At 39.0% G+C, this 23,183-nt stretch overlaps 1 protein-coding gene across 4 annotated transcripts in view; it reads left to right on the top strand.

Moving 5' to 3' along the window:
* Window positions 1-23,183, top strand: part of SUCLG2 (succinate-CoA ligase GDP-forming subunit beta) — a 279,639-nt gene that overhangs the window by 44,600 nt on the left and 211,856 nt on the right. For 3 of the 4 annotated variants that reach the window (XM_032290424.1, XM_032290422.1, XM_032290426.1), the window contains exon 2: window positions 11,071-11,212. In XM_032290424.1, the coding sequence (XP_032146315.1) occupies window positions 11,071-11,212 (142 nt within the window). Of the gene's footprint in view, window positions 1-6,114; window positions 6,189-11,068; window positions 11,213-23,183 lie in introns of those variants that run through there. The other variant, XM_032290425.1, reaches the window with a different exon arrangement.

The following is a 23,183-nucleotide window of genomic DNA, read 5'->3' as shown; positions in this document are numbered from 1 at the left end:
AGGGATCATCATACTGGCCTGCTAGCCAAATAAAGCTTTATTGGAACACAGCCTTATCCATTAATTTATATATGATCTATGGCTAGTTTGCACTACAAAGGCAGAGTTGAATAGTTGCAACAGACTCTAACTGGCCTCAAAGCCTAAAATATTTACTATCTGGCTCTTTATAGAAAAAGTTTGCTAGGGCCGGGTGCGGTGGCTCAAGCCTGTAATCCCAGCACTTTGGGAGGCCGAGGCGGGTAGATCACGAGGTCAAGAGATTGAGACCATCCTGGTCAACATGGTGAAACCCCGTCTCTACTAAAAATACAAAAAATTAGCTGGGCATGGTGGCACGTGCCTGTAATCCCAGCTACTCAGGAGGCTGAGGCAGGAGAATTGCCTGAACCCAGGAGGCGGAGGTTGCGGTGAGCTGAGATCGCGCCATTGCACTCCAGCCTGGGTCACAAGAGCGAAACTCCGTCTCAAAAAAAAAAAAAAGAAAAGAAAAAGTTTGCTAACCTTAATCTGGTTTAATGCAGCTCTCTCCCAATTGGTTTTATTCTCTAAACAGAAAAAAGTGACTTTTCTAATATCTGAATTTGATCTTCTCACTTCCCTGTTGAAAACTGAGTGAATGAAGCCTAAACTCTGGATTTACCTTACCGGCACCTGCATTATCTAGTCCATGCTGGCATTTTCATGTTCCTCTGTCACAACACTTCCATGTTCTTGCCATACCAACCCCTTTCCTGCCCCAGAGCCATGGAACATGCTGGCCTCTCAGCCTGCTGTGCTTCGCCTCGGTTCCTTCACAGGTATACCTCTTTTCTGTTTCCAGGTTCCTGCACAGATGTCATTTCTTCAAAGGTGACCACTCACTCTAAAATTGGCCTGCACAGCTCATCATGTGTCTTTCTTTCTTTTTTTTCCCCGCTGAGACAGAGTCTCCTTCTGTTTCCCAGGCTGGAGCGTAGTAGTGCAATGTTGTCTCATGGCAACCTCCACCTCTTGGGTTCAAGTGATTCTCCTGCCTCAGCCTCCCGAGTAGTTGGGATTAAAGGCACCTGCCACCAAACCCAGCTAATGTTTGTATTTTTAGTAGAGACAGGGTTTCACCATGTTGTCCAGATGGTCTCAAACTCCTGACCTAAGGTCATCCACCTGCCTTGGCCTCCCAAAGTGCTGTAATTACAGGCATGAGCCACTGCGCCCAGCCTCATTATGTGTCTTTCATTTCTCTCATAGCACTTCTTACTCTGTAATTACACTCTTCATTTACGTGTTCATGTCTTTCTTCCCTGCCTCTCTGCCTAGGGCAAAAGCTTGGCGACCACAAAGATGTTGCCTGTGCTGATTACTGCTAGATCTTGGATGTCAAACACAGTGACCACATTATGGTTGCAGCGGAAAATTGTTAAATGAATGAACAAAGTGTGGGTTCTGCCAGTTTCCTTGGTAGGAGTTAAAAGCCAGTATATATTTATATCACCTTAATTTGTTTTCTTTATCGATAAATAAATCTTGCCCACTTCTGTTCGCAATGTAAAATTCAGGTGATTTTCTTCTGCAACATGATTGAGCTGGCATACTCTCCAGGAGGGTACAGACAGGCATTCTGAAAGGATGCTGGGTATTTTTAGAGCCCTTTATACGTTTGTTTCTGCTGTTGTGCTAATATGCTAATGTTTATCTAGGTTGTATTTTTTCTGTCTCTTTATTTCTTGCTGCTTGCTGAGCAGCAGTATAGTTATTCAGCAAACCCTCCTTTGGGCATTTGTCCTTACTGCAAAGTGTTGTACACTTCTTTGCTCCTTAAAATATATACTGCTTTTCTGCTGAACCTAAGATAAAAAGAACAAGGCAGTAGTATCTTTGTAAATCTTAATTCTTTTGAGGTAGTGAAAGCTATCCAGCAACCTCTGCTTCCCATTTTCCCACTGAACCTCATATTTGGTACAGCCTTGTACCTTCCTGCAGTGAAATCTATAAACCAGAGCCTCCTGCTTCTTCTCCTACCCCAGTTGACTTCAAGGCTCAGGGCCCATGTTTGTGCACTGGGAGTCAATACACCAGCATTGCCTCATTAAAGGGCACAGGTTCCTCAGTCAGACATACCTGTATTTGAAATATGGCTTTGGCTGTAAACCAGCTGTGTTACTCTGAGCAGGCACTTAGCTACTCTGAGCCTTCATTTGCTCATCCGCAAAATGGGCTTCTGCTGGTATATTTCTTTGGAGAATTTCACGAGGGAATGCCTGCCAAGTGGAATAACTCAGTTTCTGGAACTTTATGGGACTCAGAAATGTCTACTAGTATTTGATTTGGTTTAACAACATAAGACTTTGCCAATGCACCCTAAGAAGAATGAATTCTAAAATAGCAACCTGCTATGATCCAGTTTCTGGATAATCTGAAAGCTCAACTGTCTATTTTTTTAATAGAAGTATAGATGATTTTATTATTATTATTTTAAACTGATGCTGCTTGCCTTACTGCTGAGGGCGTTAGATAAGAGATGTGGTGCTATCAGAGATGCATTGTCAATGGAACAAAAATGGCCTCAGGCGCTGGTCTGATCCTAGTCTGATGTCCTATGAAGAATAACTTAGGTGGTGTTTCTCTTGATGTGGGAATTTTAAAGTACTTTTCTTTTCTAGCTATCTACTCTAATTAGGTTTACATCCCATCAACACTGGCTTTTCAGGTACCCTATCATCATTATTATCATTTACAGTTTGTGAGCAGCTTTATTTTTCATACTTTAAAACGGAAAACGGTAATTTTAGGTCAGGAATGGCTGTATAGTTTTTCTCTGTGGTGGTTCCAAGTACTTTTTAGTTGACACAGGATTTACAGACTGACTAAAAAGAGAAAAAGTCAGAAGTAATAATAGAAAGCTCATGGGTTTTTTTAGGTGGGAGACTTAGGTTCAAATCTTGGCTCTCTCTTAATCAGCTGAGTGGCCTTAGACAAGCTACTTAACTAACCTCTGTCACCTTCAAACTTCTTCTGTAAGATGGGGATAACCTAGTTCAGATGAGATAAAAAGTAATTTCACTTATACTAAGTAGCACATTTTCAGATGCTTACTGAATGTGAGATTTTTCTAGTTCGTCCTATTGCAAATTATTGTTCGGTCTCTTTCTGTGATTGTTGAGTGATTCAAGTATAGAAATTCCATGATTAGAGTTGAAAATTCCTTCCCAAATGTATTTAAAACAATGAGCAGGGCTCAGTGGGCACTATTAAAACAAAATCATTCATATGATCACCTACTGTTTTTATCTTTAATGATTGCCAGATATTTACTTGTTACACTTTTCCTGCTCTTTTATATTTCTGCACTAAATAATAATAGCTAACTCTTTTTGAGTACTTATGGGCACTGTTCCAGTTTATTTGCATATATTAACTCATTTAATCTTTACAACAGCCTTTGAAGATGGGTCTGTTAGCATCCTCTATTTTATAAATGAGGTAATGAAACTCATTTTAGCTGCCATTTCTGCCATCCATAGGGTAGGTGAGATCTCTTTGTACCCCTTCTAGATTTTAAGAACTCAGCCACAGGGCGCCAATTCACTGGTTAATTTCCTTACATTGTACAAAACAGGGAGAACCTACGTGAAGAGTGGTCAGTATTTCAGTGCTAAACAAAAGTGATGTTCTATTTTCAAATGTGACTCTAAGTGAAGACTGCGCTTTAGCCTGAACGTGGAAAAAAAAAATAAGTGTCAGTACCCACAGTCCTACCCTTTTTTCTACATCTGGCATTATTATTTTTTTCCTTTCCATAGGCTTAGGCTTCTAATCACAATGGTTGCTTTTCGTATCTATTTCTGCAGCAGGTTTTCATGCTGAAAGAGAAGTTGACATACTGGTGTCAACATATTAAGGCCGGAACAGAACAGCATTATTGGTATTGTTATTTTTCCTCTTACAAACAGGATTCCACTTAATCTCTTTTATAGGATGGCACAGTTAAAGTGCCTTCTTCATCAGAGCCTGTTTTAAGAAAGCAGGCCTTTTATTTTATGATACTTATATTGAGAAACATTGAGTTATATCTGTCTTTTCATTTGCACCAACACGTTTATTTGAGGCCTCATATTTCCTAGGTAACGTGACTAAGGTAGATTTATTGGTGCTTATTTGCATACTGAACAACACTGGCAAAACTAAAATATAACAAACACATACTAACTTTTGACTTGCCACAGCCCACCAAGCATCTGCCTTCGTTGCTGTGCCTGTAATGAGAGGGAAATATATTTTCCTCTGGGTTTACAGCTAATTCCTTGTTTGTATTCCACTGTCGTCATTGCTGTTGAGAGCTCTAAATGAGGTTTAAGAGCCTCTTCATATCTAACAGCGGGACTTTATATTAGAGGTGGTAGTTCTTTATAACAGAAAATGCGGCTTTTGCTCACCCACCTCGAATTACATACTGCATTTAAAGAACCCTGCTACATTTAAGTAAGGGGCAAGCCCTTGGTTTTGCAGACAGGTTAATAGAGACTTAAGGCTACACCATTGTGTTAAAGCCTGGCTTTTATTTCTTTCTATCAATGTTGTTTTTAAGTAGATTGCTATTTATGGCATAAATAATAAATGAATTTATTTAAATTTTTTTTTTTTTAATTATAGATTAGATTAAAATTTCTTGGTCTGCCCTTCCCAAATTTACTAGCAATAGCTTGGTGAACATTATCTGGACCTTTTCCCATACATTCACTTAGGCATGTATCTATCCTTAGAAGATACAGATCATTGCATCATGTGTGAATATGTGTGTCTAAAGTATGTTCTTCTGCTCTATATATTGTTCTGCAACTTGCTGGTTTCTTTTAATTTTGCGCTATTTAGAATAATCAGTGTTACCGTGTTCAGACTTAATAGGCTAGATTAGTCAATGCTGTTGTCATGCATTATTCCTAAGATCTCAGTGGTTAACACGTCAAACGTTTATTTCTCATTCAAACGTGTGTCAGGTGACATCCTCCATGTTGTAACTCTTGTAATCTAGCCTAGTCTCCCCTGTGACTCCACCATCTCCACACGTGGCTTGCAGGTCTTTGTAGCCAACAATTAGGGCTCTGGAGGGTTGCACATAGTCTTTTTAAAGTTTTGGCATACTAGCTACAAGAGAACTGAGAAAGGTAGGGGTACACATGGTTACTTGGTTATACTGGGTTGCCATAGATATTTTAAATCCTTCACACAGTCAGAATATATTATAGTTTGTTTTGCCAGTCTCCTATTTGATGGGCATTTGGATAATTTCCAGTCTTACCCTTTTGTTATGTACAAACAAAAGGTTTTGTTTGTACAGAGAAGATCCTTGCATGTATCTCTGCTACATGTTTTGCTAGGATAGATACCCAGGAAGTAGACTTTCCAGGTCAGAGGATGTGAGTGCTTTAGGTTTGATAAACACTGTCAATATGTTTTTGAAGTGTTTTGTGCTAGTGTTCTATTGTAAGGGTAATATCTAAGAAAGTACATTTCACCAGACCTTCAACAACAATAGTATCAAATCTCGTGTATGTGTATGTGTGTGTGTGTTCAGTGGCATCTTCATATTTTCTTTCCTTTTGGCAAAATGGCTTCTTTTGTTTTGTTTGAATTTCTGTTTTCTTGATGACTAGTAAATCCTGGGCTTTTTCTAATGCTGCTTTATGCTGCCTTCCCAAGTGAGCAGCACTACTGTGCAAGGTCAGGCTGAAGAAGGAAGGATGGAGCAAGTGCAGAGCCAATGGGTAGATGATTTTCCCTTGCAGGGGTGCCCAGCTCAGGGACATTTCTTTTGATATAATCTATTGATTCCCCTACCTCCCCACCCCAGGTGTTATTTCAGTTGTTTCTATACCTGTTTTTAAGTTTGAAACCATGGGGTGAAGAATGGTTTCTTGGGCATGTCATTTTCTGTGTAGCTGTCTAGTTTTGTGCTTGGAGTTTTTATGTAAATTCTTGCCCACTTAGCCATTGTCTTGTTATCTCCTGGTTCTCTTTGTCCTCCTCCTCATTTTTCATTACTTTTCTTCTGCTTCTGTTCCCTTGTTCCCATAGGCCCTTAAATCTTCATATGCTGCTTTTCTTCTAAGTTATTTTTTTCCACTTCCTCTCCAGGCTTAGAAATGCTTGCTCTAACAAAGAAACGCAAGAAGGAAGGGAGTGATGGCAAGGATATTGTACAAGGCCAAGGTAACAAAACCTAGGTGCCCACCTGCCCCAGCTACTTTGAGAACATGATGCTATTCCTAAGATGGTCGCTTTGCCAGAATCCATATGAAAGAAAGAAAGAAGTTGGGAATTAGTCTAGCTTTCATCAGGACTCTGGCTTACTGTGTGATCCCTAGGCCATTTCACCCACAGAGGACAGCAAAGCCTGGCGTCTCCCCCTGCTGTTCAGTCTCTGAACAGAGTCTCAAATTGAGGCAGAAGAGCCTCAAATTGAGGGGAATGGTCATGAGGGCAGGTTGGCAAATGACAGGCAGAAACAGTTGAAGACACTAGGGTAGATGATCTTTATACTCCATTCCATTCCATGCATTCTAGAATTCATGGATTCTCTGAGAGATTTTTCATGTCTCCTGCAGCAAAGATGTTATTCTATGGTTGTAACAGATAGGTCTTCCTAGGAGTTGAAATAAACTTCTACCATTCTAGCACATCTTAGGACATCATCTACTCACATCTCCACCTCCTTCCCTCCCTCCCTCCCTCCAAAGCATGGAGTAGTTACATTTTACCTTACATGTACTCTATCAGTATTTCATGAAAGTCCTATTCCTGGTAGACTTTTGAGGAAAGGGACACTATTTTACTTATCTCTTATCTCAGTCTGTATCACCACAGAGCCTCTGGGGCCAGAGTACAAACACTGGGAACCAACAGTGTTACTCAATTGATCAGAGAAGCTTTACTGTTCCACAGTAACCTGTGATCTTGGGCAAGTTCAGCCTGAGTTTCCTAATTTGTAACGTGGCTTTATTGGTCAGTAAAGTCAATTGGGCAAAAAGGTTGTGCAATTGTAACAATCTTCAGAATTTCAGTGTCCAAAATCCACAAAGGTGTATTTTTCACTACACATTTATGTTAAGTCACTTGGTATATGTCCATCGTTACTCTGTGCCCTGACTGATAGATAAGCTTCCATCTTGAATGTTGCCATTCCCCATATCAAGAGAGGGTGAACTTGAAGGGGGTGGGAGGGATGGCAATTAATTGTTGGCCTAAATGTGTCACACAACATATGTACTCACAACTTACTGGCTGGAACCAGTTGATTGACATGATACTGTGATATAATTTAAAAAATACATATTTGGTGTCTACCCCTGTTTCCTGGCACATAGTTCCTAAGCCCGTTGGGATATCTGAAGTGATGAGTGTCTTTTGTACCTTAATGAGATAATTAGTAGTTGGAGTCCCCTAGGTAGCTTCAGGATTGTGACTGGTCACCGGAAAGCCCAAGGCATAATTAGAGGGTTGGGACTTTCGGCTCCATCCTCTCGGTCTCTGGGGAAGAGAGAGGGACTGAAAGTTGAGTTAATCGCCAATGGCTAATGAGGTAATCAATCATGCCTATGTAGTAAAACCATAAAACCTTAAGAGGACAAGGTTTGGAGAGCTTCCAGGTTGCCAAATATATGCTGGTATCTGGAAGGTGGTACACCCAGAGAGGGCATGGAAGCTCCATGGACACACTCTGTGTTATGTACACCTCTTCCATCTGGCTGTTCACCAGTGTCTTTTGTCATAGCTTTTATAAAGAACTGGTAAATGTCAGAAGTACGTTTGTGAGCTCTGTTAGCCATCCTATAAAATTAATTAAACCTGAGGAGGGGATTTTTGGAACTCTCAATTGATAGCTCGTTGGTCAGAAGCATAGGTAAAATGATCTGGGGCTTGTGCCTGGCATCTGAAGTGGGTATAGTCCTGTGGGACTGATCCTCTAACCTGGGGGATCTGATGCTAACTTAGGTAGTAGATAGGGAATCACCTAACTTCAGCTAACATAAGGAAGTGCCTAGAAGAAGACTGGGAATATTTCTTGATTTGCACTAATGACAGCTACAGAGAGAGATAAGAATACTTGACATTTCCTGAATGTTTTAACCATGAAACATGAATATTTAATACAATGCCCAGCTCATAAGTGCTCAATTAATAGTAGATAGAACTATTATTGTTATTATTTCACAGTTTATGTTACATCTCCAGCATATTTTCTACCATCCATTCACATAGCAAATTTGTCCTTACCCTTTTAACAACTGAAAATGCAGAAGTAAACATAAATTATTCTTCTCTAGATTTATCACATTTTTTTTTTTTTTGGAGACTAGGCTTCACTCTGTCACCCAGGCTGGAGTAGAGTGGCACAATCATAGCTCTCTGCAGCCTTTGCCTTCTAGACTGAAGTTATCCTCCAGCCTCAGCCATCCAGTTAGCTGGGACTATGGGCATGCACCACCACACCCAACTGATGTTTTTACTTTCTGTAGAGGCAGGGTCTCACTATGTTGCCCAGGCTAGTCTTGAACTACTGGGATCAAACAAACTTCCTGCCTCAGCCTCCCAAGATGTTGGGATTACAGGTGTGAGCCACTGTGCCTGCTCACGCCCAGCTACAAATTCTAAACGAGGAGAGTTGTCTTGAAGTTTTAGAGCCAGTCAGGGACCCTAGTCTTTCAAGTTTTGGATTAACAAAAATAGGTGATTATTCTGTAAAAGAATTCCTCTGTGGAATGATAGCCTGGTGTCAGCAGTGGTTTGGGAACTATGCTCACTGTCCTAGTTTTCAATTTAAGAGCAACAGACTTTAAGCTGGCTTTCATTTGAGTCATTGTAGAAACAGTCAATATATATTATATGTCTATGAAGCTGGCCTCTGGATCAATTGCAATTAGTTTTCAGCAGATTGCATTAACATATCTGAAATTAATACGGCGAGTGTTCTGATGAAAAGGAATTGACCACAACCACATTGTGGCTGTTTTTAGTCTCCCTCAAGTGTTCTCTTCAAACTGTATTTTTTCTTCTTTGGTTAATGGCTTTAAATTGGTACGTCTACATAGACATAATCTATTGATTGTTCCATTTGCCTTTTAAAAGTGTCCTAGATAATAGCACATAGCTAACGTTTAATGTTTTCTTTCACTAAGGGGCTTTGTTGCTAAATGCCTTAAACTTGTATTTTCCTTTATATGTTATGTGACACACTAAGCCTATAAAGCCTATAAGTGTGTTCATTTATAGAATTTTGTCTCTTTCAAATCACTGATGTTTCATCAAGACTTAAAAAGTAAGATTAATAAATCATGTGTTTTAAAAAATACTATACAGTAAATGGTGTGAGCATTGCTTGTCTGGCAATTTATTTTTTAACCCAGTTTTATTTATTTCTAAAGAAGTATAGGCAACTTCAATATTAAAAACAAAACCAAACAAAACCATCATTACCAGCAGCTACAAGGACAGAACAGAGAGCTATCTTTAGGCTTGATCATGTTGAAATTTAATTTTTTTTACCAGTGTGTATATTATGTTTATTTCAGGTCTTAAGGACTAACATGTACTTTTTTATTTTCAGAGGTGGCCAGTTTCTGGGAATGAAAAATGGTCTGTATCAGGAGACAAAAGGCAGGGTTGATTCGTTTGGCCATCTAAGTGGTATTTTTTGGGTGTCTTTCATATGTCAAGCTCTGTCATGTTCTTCATAGAGATACAGAGAAGTTTAAGGTGCACTTTTTACCCTTCAGTGGAACACAGTCTAGTTGTGTGGGAGTCTAGAGCTTTAAATCACCCTATTTCAAAAGAGCTCCATGAGTACATCATAGCTTGAGGATACCAGAAGAAAATGACATTTAAAGACACAGTAGATGTCCTGAAAGGTAATGGCTCCATGTGATGAAGCCCTGTGGACCTCACTTTTACGGTCTGTGTGACCCTGCCTTGGACATCCACCAAAGCCATGGACAGAAGCCAATAGGGATTGTATCAGATGATGTCCATGTACTACCAGTCTTGTGATCCAGTTGTGTGATTGATTTTTTGTTTTGTGCATTGACGATATTGTCATCCTACCTCTTGCAAGTGGTTTCCTTTGCATATGACTCATGGATGGAAAGGAGCTTACGTTAAGTATATTCATTTTTCCTGTTTATTTTTTTTCCCCTTGGGGCTTATGGATTTGTTAGGGAATGCTGTTGATATTATTGGATAAAATGTAAAGGAAGAATTTATTTGTTCATGTTATTGTGCCCTTTGACTATGTCCTTTTAACACAGATAAAAACACATGGCGCATATTGAAAAACCCCTTCTACTTGAAACTTAAGCAAAATTCCTTGAGTACACAAGTTGCAGTTTAGGAACCAGTTTAATTAATAATGAATCTTTCAGGTTATTGCACTCAACCTCAGTGAATGAAAGACATAATCTCGTTGAACACATAATGGCACTACCTAGATGCTGTTAAAAACTATGGTAAAGAAATGAATTAGTCTGTGGCCCAGTGAGTTCAGAGTGTTTAAACAAATTTCGCGAAAAACCTTACAATGATTAACAATGTGTATACAGTTATTAAAATAATGCCATGCTCTTCATTTATTTGGGGTGAGAGGTGGGGAGCCATACCCATATAATAGAGGTCTTAACAGTTTTTAAAATAACTTATTTTGAAATACTTATAGACTCACAGGAAGTTGCAAAAATAGTGTAACAGCCCCATGTACCGTTCATCCAGCTTCCCCTAATGCCGACACCTCGTGTAGTTATGGTACAATATCAAAACCAGGAAATTGATATTTGTGTATTGCTGTTAATTAGACCACAGACCTCACTCAGTTTTCAGCATTTTTAAAAAACTTGCAATCATTTGTGCATAGTTGTTCTTAATAAGTTTTTGTTAGAAAATAATTAAGCATGAATTTATGTGGATTTTTTTTTTCTTTTGCTTCTCTCAACTCTGGGTTCCTGATTGCCAGTCGACAGTACCTCTAAGACTGGCCATGTAGGTTGACTTTTATTTTTCTTGCTATTAATGAGTGTTCTTACCTCTCTCCTTCAATTTCTATAGGCAGTTCAATTAACTTCCAGAAGATGGCTGAACCTGCAGGAATACCAGAGCAAGAAACTGATGTCTGACAATGGAGTGAGAGTTCAAAGATTTTTTGTGGCAGACACTGCAAATGAAGCTCTTGAGGCTGCTAAGAGACTAAGTAAGCTGATTCATAATGGGTGAAATACACTTGCCCAAATCAGTAAATTCACAGATAGTGGTTTCTCACTAGTTAATTTTTTTTGTTGTTGTGGGTTAAACTGAGAGGGACAGATACAGGGGAGAGCTTAGAATTGCAAAAATCCGGATTGCCTTGTGTACATGTGTGCAAGTGTGCAGGAATCACATGGTGGCTGCAAGATGAGGGGAGGGGTCTGCTGTCAGAGCTTTGTCCCTGTGAGTCTTCAATCCTGCTGACCCATGAGGAGAGGTGGAATCACAGGACAGCCTTTAGTGTGATGGCCTGTGTGTAGGAGAATAGAGCCTTCCTTCCCTGACACACCTAGCGGTTTCCTCTAGACTGGGCCCTGCCTGACCCATGCTGCATGAGATTCACAGGCACCTCTTTGTCCTCGCTTCCGCCAGGATCACTCACTGGAGGCACTTGGCCTAAGTGTCAAAAACCTTAGAACAGGCTCTGTGGGGTGGCTTGTGCCTATAATTTCAGTACTTTGAGAGGCTGAGGAGGTAGGATCACTTGAGGCCATGAATTTGGTACCAGCCTGGGCAACATAGCAGGACCCGTTTCTACAAAAACTAAAAAAATTAGTTCTAGAAGGGTGGTATGTGCCTGTAGTCCTAGCTACTCTGGAGGCTTAGGCAGGAGGATCCCTTGAGCCCAGGAGTTCGAGATTGCAGTGGGTTATGATCACACTAATATACTCTAGCCTGGGCAACAGAGTGAGACCCTATCTTTCTAAACAACAACAACAACAAAAACTTAGAACAGCAAACAATTTCCTTTTCTTTTTAGTATTCCCCAGGGAGGGTGTATCCTTAGAAATTCTTACAGTATGAGCATGAGGGTGTTTTCATCCCAGCTCTTTTTGAAGAATTGTGCAACAGTGGAGCATGGTTCAGTAACGTGTGGAGGGAATGGATGGAAGCCTTCAACAATATTTGATGACATAAAAAGGAAATGGTGATCAATGTTAACTAACAAAGGAGATGATAACAGCAATTTAAAAAGGCAGAAAATGTCAGTTTAGGAAACTATTCTTTTACGTGAGATAGTAACACATGAGATGTTGCTCCATGGTAATTTTTCAGAGATTCCAGTCGCTGTTTCACCCAGTTCTCTCAGCTGTGGGTTAGTGGCTGGAAGATACATAGCTGAAGGGCTTCTGAAGCCATTCCAGGGTGAGTCAGTTGTTGTTGGCACCCTTCTTTAAGTCTCTTAGAACATGGGGAGAGCACCCTCTGAGTGACTGGAGGAGACCAAAGGCAAGAGCATGACGTTAAAGTCAAGCTGACTTTGCTTCAGTGTTTTGCCCTCCCTTTTACCAGTGTAGTAATTTTGCGGATGTACCTTCTTCATCCTTGGCTTAGTTTCTTTGTCTGTAGGTCAGAGCTAATAGTACTTATTTCCTAATGCTATTGCGAGTCTTTAAGAGTGTGTTAGTCTGTTCTCCTGCTGCTAATAAAGACATACCTGAGACTGGGTAATTTATAAAGCAAAGAGGTTTAGTGGACTCACAGTTCCACATGGCTGGGGAGACCTCACAATCATAGTGGAAGACAAAAAAAAGAGCAAAAGGATGTCTTATATGGTGGTAGGCAAGAGAACTTGTGCAGCGGAACTCCCGTTTATAAAACCATTAGATCTTGTGAGACTTACTCACTACTGTTAGAACAGTATGGGGAAATCTGCCCCCATGATTCATTTATCTCCACCTGGCCCACCCTTGACATGTAGGGAATATTATAATTTAAGGTGAGATTTGGGTGGGGACACACCCAAAGCATATGAAAGGGAGATTGTTGTGTGGTAGAACATCTGGCCAATTTTTCTATTTACGGATTTAGATATTAGGGATGAGGTCCTGCTGTCTGGCTTTCAGTGAGTATCCCTGCTGGTGGCATACAGACTGTCTAGTTATCAGTCAGGATTGCCACTGTCTAGTAGGAGTATAATGTGAGGCACATAAGTATTTTAAAGTTTTCTAACAGTCACATTAAAAAAATGAAAAAAAAGTGGGCGAAATTAATGTTACTCATATATTCTGCCTACTCCAATATATCTAAAACATCATTTCAACTTGTAATTAATATAAAAAGTTATCATTGGGATATTTTGTGTTCATTTTTTTGTGCCGATCTTCAGAAACCTGGTTGGAATTCTACACTTCCAGCACATCTCATTTCAGACTAGTCACATTTTCGGTGCTCAAGAGACTCATGTGGCTAGTCGCTACCATCTGGGACAGTGCAGATTTGGACACTACGAGGATTTGCATGTGCATTCTTCAGCCTTGGGAATGCAGTTGTTTCCCACTAAAAATAAAGAATAGTGCATCTGCTACTCAGTCTTGTCCAGGTCCCAAGCAAAGGTTGAGAGTGTAAGGTAGAGGCATTCTCCAAATTTCAATTTTCTAATTTTCTATGCTTTTTAAGAGTAAGTACTCAGGGACTTTGGCTAGTAATTGTTGTTCTTTGATCTCCTTTTTAAAGTTCTCCCAGATGCTAATACACTAGACCCTTTCTATGTTATGTTAGTTGAAATATATATGTATTCTTTTATGGAACAAATATTTATCGAGGGTCAACCATGTACTAGGCACTGTGGACATAGCTGTGGAAGACAGGTACACCCTTTTTCTTCATAGAATTTACATTCTAGAAAGAAATTAATTTGTAACTTTCAGATGTTAAATGCAGAAATTTAGAGTGACTTATATTTTAAGAAATGAAAATTGGTTTCATTTTTAAAAACTATCAGGATTGGTTTCTACAGTGAAAAAAATCCCAGTAAAATTAGATCTAAACCTGGATGAGAGCTCCTCGGTGAACTGTGATAATAGACTCAGTAAAGGTTAGTACTGTATTCCAGCCTTTTCATAAGAAAGGATCATTTTTGTTTTATACTCTTGTGGTTTTGGGGATTGGGAAGAGAGAGCAAAGCATGAAGTTCAAGTTGGTCTTTGATCTTCATTTCCCCATTATTTTCTTAAATATAGTGAAGCACTAGCATTACAGGTATAACTAAGCTTTTTTTTTTTAAAGAGAATTCTGGAAGCCAGCTCATTACTCCCCTCACCCCTCTTAGGTATAACACATAATATCTTTGAGATATTCCTGATGGAGATGTGCACTTAATGAATTAATTGAGTTCTTAGTTATGGGTTTGTTTTATGAATATTTGTTTAGCCGTTTTATTGTGTTTGGTGATTGTATACTATGCTTTTTATTTATATTTATTTTTTCCTTCTTTTTTGTTTGTTTTTGAGACGGAGCCTCTCTTGTTCAGGCTGGAGTGCAGTGGCACGATCTCAGCTCACTGCAATCTCCGCCTACCAGGTTCAAGCAATCCTCCTGCCTCAGCCCCACTAGTAGCTGGAATTACAAGCACGTGCCACCATGCCTGGCTAATTTTTGTATATATATATGTATTTTTTTTTTTTGGTAGAGTTGAGGTTTTGTCATGTTGGCCAGGCTGGTCTCCAACTCCTGACCTCAGGTGATCCACCCTCCTTGGCCTCCCAAAGTGCTGGGATTACAGACTTGAGCCACTGTGCCCGGCCTTATTTTTTGCTTCTTTTAGACACAGGGTCTTACTCTGTTACCCGGGCTGAAGTGCAGTGGTATAATCTTAATTCACTGCAATCTCAAACTCCTGGACTCAAGTGATCTTCCCACCTCAGGCTCCAGAGTAGCTAGGACTACAGGCACACACCACCACATCTAGCTAATTTTTCTATCTTTATTCTTTTTTTTTTGAGACAGAGTTTCACTCTTGTTACCCAGGCTGGAGTGCAATGGCGCGATCTCGGCTCACTGCAACCTCCGCCTCCCGGGTTCAGGCAATTCTCCTGCCTCAGCCTCCTGAGTAGCTGGGATTACAGGCACGCGCCACCATGCCCAGCTAATTTTTTGTAGTTTTAGTAGAGACGGGGTTTCACCATGTAGACCAGGATGGTCTCGATCTGTTGACCTCATGATCCACCCGCCTCGGCCTCCCAAAGTGCTGGGATTACAGGCGTGAGCCACCGCGCCCGGCCTCTATCTTTATTCTTTGTAGAGATGGGGTCTCTCTGTGTTGTCCAGTTTGGCTTCAAGTGATCCTCCTGCCTCTGCCTCTCAAAGTGTTGAGATTATAGTTGAGAGCCATTGCATCTGGCTGTATCATGCTTTTAACAGAATTTCTGCTCTGTAGGAATGAGGAATGTTGGATTGACATGCTGGGGCTGGGACAAGGAAGGGAAAAAAGACAAGCAATTTTAAGTAAAAGAAAATTAATGAAAAAAGCTTTTTATGAAGCTAATTTTAATTCTTTGCTTTCAAGAAATACAAACTGGATAAAGGGTTGAGAATGATAAAAGGATTGACAAAATCAAACTGGATAAAGGAATGGAGAACAATGCGTGGTTGTGTGTGTGTGTGTGTAGGAGTGTGTTCACACAGGCTTTCACCTGTGCATATCTTTGATGCTCCTTAAGGTGGTGTGGCCAACAGAGGGCCTCCCTGTGATCCTATCTAGAGCTAAAAAGGAATTTGGAAAATTCAAGCCCCTTATTTGGTGAATGAATGAATAATCCTTCCTGTACTCAGTGAGTAGTTTTGGTAGAAGGAAGGTCTCATCTGATTTCTGTTGTTGAATAGTTTTGATCTAAGGCGAGATTTATAGCATTAGAAGAGGATATGGTACCAGTTCTAGTTGGTTAAAAGTGAAATGAGTTAATCATAAATACAAAAATTGTGTGCACATCACTGAGATTGCTTGGAGAGAACAAAGCAAGAAGAATCTGGGAACACTTCAGAGTATTTGCATTCTTGTCACAAGATTGACAGAACCAACAGCACATTTGGAGTTTTAGCAAATAAATTTGAGGTTAAGATTAAAACTGGATTATGCACACATCTTCCGGATTGTCCTGAAAAAATGGGACCTTCACCTTATAATTATGATATTATGAGAGCAAATTGCATAGAATGATAATGTGTCTAATGTGCAGGAAGTGCTATATAAGATTTTGTTGCTACCATCATCATCATCATCATCGTCGTCATCAATGGCAGCAAATTCCAGGTGTTTCCCTATTGTTGTGATTCTAATTCACAGAGAGATCAGAGACAATGATAATCACTATTCTGTTCATCATGTGTTAGGAGAGTTTATATTTTAATTAGAAAGATTTATAAATAACTGAAATGTATTTGCTTACCTTTCTACTTCATTCCTATTTTGATGTGTTTTGAAATGACATTATATTTTGAAAATAAATGTGATGTTTATCGTATTTGTGATTTCCAAGGTGACCTCTGTGCAGATTGTCTCACACATCTCTTTTTTTTGTGCCTTAACCTGCATTCCTAGTTGGTTGTTGACCACCTGTTCGTGGGTGTCTTTGGCACACCTGGCCCAAATGGAAATTGTCATCCCTGGGTTCCACCAAACCTCTTCCTCTTTTCGCCACTCTGCCTACCCAGCTAAAATAGCTCTGCATCGCCTTAAATGCCTCTCATGTCTATCATATTCAGTTGGTTGCCAAATTCAGTCATTGCTTATGTCATTTTACAAGTAAGGAAACAGGCAAGGTAAAGTTAAAAAACATGCCAGGACTGTAAATCTAATTGACAAAGATGATGGGATTTTAATCCAGTCAGATTAGATTTAATATCCCCTGGCATTTTCCTTTTTGCTAACTTGATGATGATATTCTTGGGAGATTTTTATATGTGGATCAGCATTTTAAAGATGGAAAATGCATATTAATAAAATTAGAAGATTGGATTAAAACGAGATGTGGCAGGTTCTGAGGAGCAATATATAGAAACTGTGTAATCTGCAGATATTTTCTTAATAATTCATTTGGTTTTATCTCTTTGGGCAAATAGAACCTTTTGCTGTGTAGTTATGGAAAGCTTGTTAATTTGAACATTTGTTTAAAATGGGTAATGCAAACATTTTGTTCTTGAAACAACGCTTCATAATGATAAGATATTGAGTGAGGTCCTCATTTTTTTACATAGGGAATGGATTTATGTCTTAGAGTGCAAACTTCATTTGAATTAAGTTTTTAATATGTGGATAATAATCATTTCTGCAGCCATGGTATCAGAGCCACCTTTTAAAAATCATGCTTTAAAGGAGGAGTTGTTTACCTTGCATACAATTTTCTTAGGAGACTTATTAAGTGCATACTTTTCTTCTCTTATGGATTAAATTAGTGAAGACAATCAACAGATCATTACAGAATACCTACTGTGTAAATGACTGATTTTCATGTTACCTTTTCACTTCCCTTTGAAAGTGAGTGAAGGATTATGTCTCTCATATAACTGAAAAGGCCTGTCTTAAAAAAGTATTTGTATATAAACTTAGGTGAAACTTATCTAGGACCACTACCTTTCAGTTTTTAGAATCTCCACAATTTAGTAATTATTCCATGCATGTTGACATGAGACTCTTATCATTTGATTAAGCAGGAAAATTGCATTTCAAAAACTAACAGTTTTATTTTTTTGTCAGGAAAGAAAATTGAACTATGAATGGAGAAATTAATCTTCTCTGAGCTGATGACATGCATCCTAAAATGGAGATAAGGAGCTTTTATTGAACTTGGCTAGCTTTGGATTGCTTTCAGCTATAACATGTTTCCATTTGTCAATATGATAACTTACTCTTTTTGTTTTATATAATCATGTCCTAAAGCCTGGTGAATTACTTACACCATTAAGGAATTGTATTTTATGTAAAAAGAGAACTGCTACCTTGACTACTGATTGACATGTGCTATTAATCCCGTAGGCAATTAAATACGTTGCAAGCCTCCTTGATTGTTGTGGCTTTGCCATAGCACATATGGTTAGGATGTGGCAAAGAAGGTCTTAATATCCTTTTTGTTGAGATGATGGTCATTTTTGTCTTATAATGAGAGAAGGATAACACTGATTTTTGTGAAGTTTTCATTTTACCAACATATCAGCTGCCCATTATTTTGAATTTGGAGTCAATAATATAAAGATCCTCCTAGGGTAATGGCATTTGTGGTCCATCTCGATATTGAAGAGGTATCTGCTTTCTAGGAATAACACTTGTGTCCTTACCAAATAGATGGTTCCTGTGGTGTGATTTGCTTGAGTGCCTGCTGCTGTTGGCCTCTTTGTTTCCTTCCCATTTTTAAAGTCTGATTCTCCTGTCTTCCTGGTGATTATGTGAGCCTCCAAATATCTTTTTTGTAATTTAGTTCATGCTTATTTCAGCTAGAGTTAATTTCTGTTGCTTGCTGCTAAGTACCCTGACTCATCCAGATAGAGTGCTTCTCATAGGTCCTAAGAGGCAGTAGGTGCTCACAAGTAAATATCGTTATTCAGGAAATGTTCACTTGCTCATGCTCAGTTGCAAATGCTCGTTAAAGGAGCACCTGAATTGAAATTAATGGCTTTCCCTAACTGTATTTATAAAGAGGATCCCATTCAACAAGCTGCAGCTTTTAATGACAGTTTCTACTGTATGTATTTTTGCAAAGATAACCCCCTTTTATAAAATGTTCTTTTTTCTTCTTCCTAAGTCTGCAAATATAAATGGTCTTCTCTGGTCATCTCCTTAGAATTTCTCTGTGCCAGAATATCTTTTCTCTAATTGTCTTGTGGTATTCACTGAGTAGAAGCAGCAGGAGACCTGCAGAGTGAAGGGCGAGGTCAGGGCGAGTTGTGGGCAGGCAGGCTTTATGGGAGCATACGTGTAGCTTCCTTTCAGTTTCCTTATAAACAAATGAGAACAGTACTTTGAAACTCAGTGCCTTAACTTCCATTTTAACAGTCTACTAAAGCAAGGATTAATTCTTCTTACATTTTAACCAGTAAAAATAATAGTGGTGGCATTTAAACTTTGGGCCTTTACCATGTGCTTGGTATTGTGCTGAGCATTTCACAAATATTATCTCCTGGAATCTTCATTTAAACTAAAGAGAAAAACTTTCCTTTAAGGACTGGTACTGAATATCACCAGATCTCTGCATACCCATGATTGTGTATCCACAGTAACTAACATAATTTTATTTTCTGTCATTTCTGTGTGCCATTAATGGGATTATATATTATCTTGTTTTTAAATTTTTATTTGTTTATTTATTTTAAATTATTTTTTGAGACACAGTTCTGCTCTGTCACCGAGGCTGGAGTCGGGGGTGTGATCTTGGCTCATGTCAACCTCTGCCTTCCGGGTTCAGGTGATTCTCATGCTTCAGCCTCCTGTGTGTCTGGGATTACTGGTGTGCATTAATGCTCAGCTAATTTTTATGTTTTTAGCAAACATGGGGTTTTGCCATGTTGGCCAGTCTGGCCTTGAACTCCTGGCCTCAAACGATTCTCCTGCCTTGGCCTCCCAAATTGCTGGGATTATAGGCCTGGCCAACTTGTCTTTTTAAAGCTACCTCACTGAGAATGAGCAAAGAAGTTATGTTGGCATGTGGTATCATTTTCCAGGACTTTCCCGTGAAATGTTTTTCCCTCGGGGTCTTTGGCTCACCCAAGTGTAAAGTTTGGCAGTTCTGAATGTTCAGAGGGTAACTTATGGGCTGTAAATGCAGGAAAACTTTACCTAGGGTAAATGACATAGGACCTTGATCCTGTGATCTCTCTGTCTGGGTGGACTGCCCTTATTAAAGAAATCTTAAACATAGACAAATCTCTTCTGATTAGCAAATGAATGTGCTCATTATTTTGATATTGGAAAATACAGAAAAGTACAAAGAAGTAGAAAATCTCTTCTAATCTCATTACTGAGAGGAAACTTGTGTTAATATTTTCTTCATTTTTCTTATGCATGCATTCATTCAGCAATATTAATTTCTGTGTACATATTTATATGACATAATTAAGAGAAAATGAGCTTATTTATAAATTTGGGAGGGTACTAAGTGTACAGGTTTTTTTTTTATAATTTTTGTTTTAAAATTCTGTGCTATAAAATGAACATTATCTAAATATTAAATACTTTTTTTGAGAGTATTTTAAGGTTTTTATGATAATCTCTAGATCGACTGTGTTATTTTCTCTTGTGGTTATTTTTGGATTGTTTTTCTCTGTATTGGCACTGCTGTATTGGCAGTGCTAGCTTCTGAAGCACATAAACTGCCCCATTCTCAGTAGCCTGGTGCAAGAAGGAGTTATTTCTTATTCTCAGAAAAATGTAGCATGATGTTCTTGGCCTCCCGCAGGAACCCAGGCTCCTTTTGTTGTTTCACTCTGCCGTTTTCCACACATGGCTCCCAAAGATGACCTGGAACGTATGTCCATTCCAGCCACTCAGAAGGCAAAAAAGCCATGGAGGACTGCATGTCAAAATTTGCATGGCCTACATCACTTCAGCGAAAAGTGATCACATGATCTCAACCAACTTCAAGGGTGGCTGGGAAATGCAGTTTCAATACATGCTTAGGAAAAAGAAGAAATGGGTTTGGTGATCATGTAGCAGGCTCTTCCGAAAGTAGTGTTTAGAATCTTGAGAAAGTTTGTCTCTTTGCTTCAAGGCTTAGAAGAAACATGGGCTGTACAGTCAGAACAGAGCACTCATCCCAGCTCTACTTTGACTAATTACTTAAACCACAATTTACTTGACTATAAAATAGGGGCCAATAATACATACTTAAAGGAATGATCCAGATAGCAACAAAGATAAATAAAACACATGCTTCACACAAATGAGGCCCTCACCAAGTTCTCTTTCTTTTTTTCTTTCTTTTTCGGATTGAACTGAGCCAATGTTTTGAGCAATCGTAAAGGAAATATAATAACAGCTATTAAAAACATCAACAGCAGATAAAAATAAAATTTTTCGAACTTTTGCAATAACACTTGTGTGAAGCTATATTTTTTATACAACTTGTCAGATGAGTTGATAATGAATATATAATGACTTACATACTGTTGGTTGATATTTTCTTGGTAGATGAAGATGTAAGTCAAAAGTTGCATAATTTTGAAAGAAAATGAGAATCATACTTTCTTTACATTGCAACAGAATAAATATTACATATGAAATTATTCTTTTAAGATACTATGTTATTCCCCAAGGTGGTGTAACAGGCATTGGCAATGTTTAACAGATGTTCATACATAGTACTAAGGCTCCACTTGAGTTTTCTAGGTTACAGACAAAAAAGTCAGGCAGTGAGTTGAGAAGGTTTGAAAGAGTTGTGTTACTTGATCTACCTTAGGATGAAAATTGGGTAAGTAAACAAGCTACCTTAATTATGTAATTTTTTTGTTTCATTCAACATGGGACAAGCTAAGAGATTTGGGAGTCTGTTATTTCTCTCAAACTAAATGTGAGCCAAGTATTAGAATTTTTTTTTTTTGTCTTCAGGCTTTTATTTGAGCAAATATACCAGTCCCTTCAGTGTGGGGAAGAGGAAACAGATGGGATGTGGATAACAGGGGAAACATAACAGTGCTAAAAGTATTTGATATGCAAAAATCAAACTGTTCCCAGAGTCTTCAAGGTACTAGATGTAGCATTGAAAAACAACTTTACATAAATATATATTTTCTTTATAAATAACCTGTCCATTAACATCATAAACATGAGAACACCTGGATCCCTTTGAGATACTCTTGCTCAGAATTTCTTACTACTGTTGCTTGTTTAGTGGATTCAGTTTTAACTCACTGTGGCATACACAGTCAGTTGTGCATGATGCACTCACAGTTTGCCTTTCCCTCATTGTCCTCTCTTTGTGCCTGTTTCCCAGTGTGTGGCACATCTGTTTCCTTCCTGGTGTCGTCCATATTCTTTCTTTAATAGTGCATCTTCTAACATGGTGAAGACGACTCTGGAGTTTGCTTGAATTCAAATCCTCCATTTGCTCCATGATAGCTGCACAACCCTAGGCAACTTACTTGGCTCCTAGAATCCTCAGTTTCTTCATGTGTAAAATGGGCTTAGTAATAATGCTTCCTAGGAGAGCCAAGAGAGTGACATGAGATCATGCCGTGTATAAGGTTTAGCAGGATTGCATACTCTAAAGTTTCCAATAATGGGTAGTGAGGATCGTTATCATTGTCACGATCTCCCATTTGCTGTGGCTCAGCTTAACCAACACCTCTTCAGTGATGTCTTTGAGAAGGCACTGTGGGAGTATTTAAGAAGGTGGGCTGTGGAAGAGACTAACTCAGTTTGAAGCATAGTGCCACCCCTTTTTAGCTGTGTTGTAACTTCTCAAAGGCTCCATTTTCTCATTTGTGAAACAGGAGATGTCAGTAGTGTCTGCTCATTGGTTTGGTGGAAGCAGTGATCTAGGGCTTAACAGTGTCTGGCTCATAGGAAACATCAGTAGATGATGTGCTTTTTGCTGTTATGGTATATAGTGTGTTCCATATCACAGCATACACTGGGTGGTACAGGGGCTGTAATTTAACTGTTGCCTCTGTACCCAGAGAGAGGAAGCACATTCCTTATGATATAGTTGTGAGGTGACCTTTGACATGATACTATGAAATAAAGTGTAAGTATTTCCGTAAATCTGGACAGGTTTCAAAATTCATCAAGCATTTAAGCTTACTGTTTCTGTCTCTAAGTCTAGGTGATCATCCCTATTTGTTTGCCTGGGACAGACTTGGATACATTTGTTTTTCTAGAACTATCATTAACTGCAAACCCCTTTTACTCTCAAAGTTGTCTCCCTGTAAACAATAAAGTTTGTGGTTACTCAGATAACATTAAGGATGACTCTTTGATAGCAGCTGTCTTTAACAGGAAGCCTGTTTTATAGGAAAGACAGTGAGAGCTTTAAACACTATTCTATCAATTTGCTCAGCTTCTAAATGAAGGATGAGCAAGAGAAGAAAGGGCCTTTGAGACAGTTCAGGATGACTATTGAGAATGGGATACAGAAACAGATAGGGAGGATGAGGGTCGATTTGTTCCAGGACCAAAACTTTCCCATTCGTTTTTGCATTCCTGGTACCTG

The sequence above is a fragment of the Sapajus apella genome, unplaced genomic scaffold (assembly GCF_009761245.1).
Source record: "Sapajus apella isolate SASKATOON/1434 unplaced genomic scaffold, GSC_monkey_1.0 scaffold23, whole genome shotgun sequence".
NCBI lineage: Eukaryota > Metazoa > Chordata > Mammalia > Primates > Cebidae > Sapajus > Sapajus apella.
This window is presented reverse-complemented; position numbering and strand designations above follow the sequence as displayed.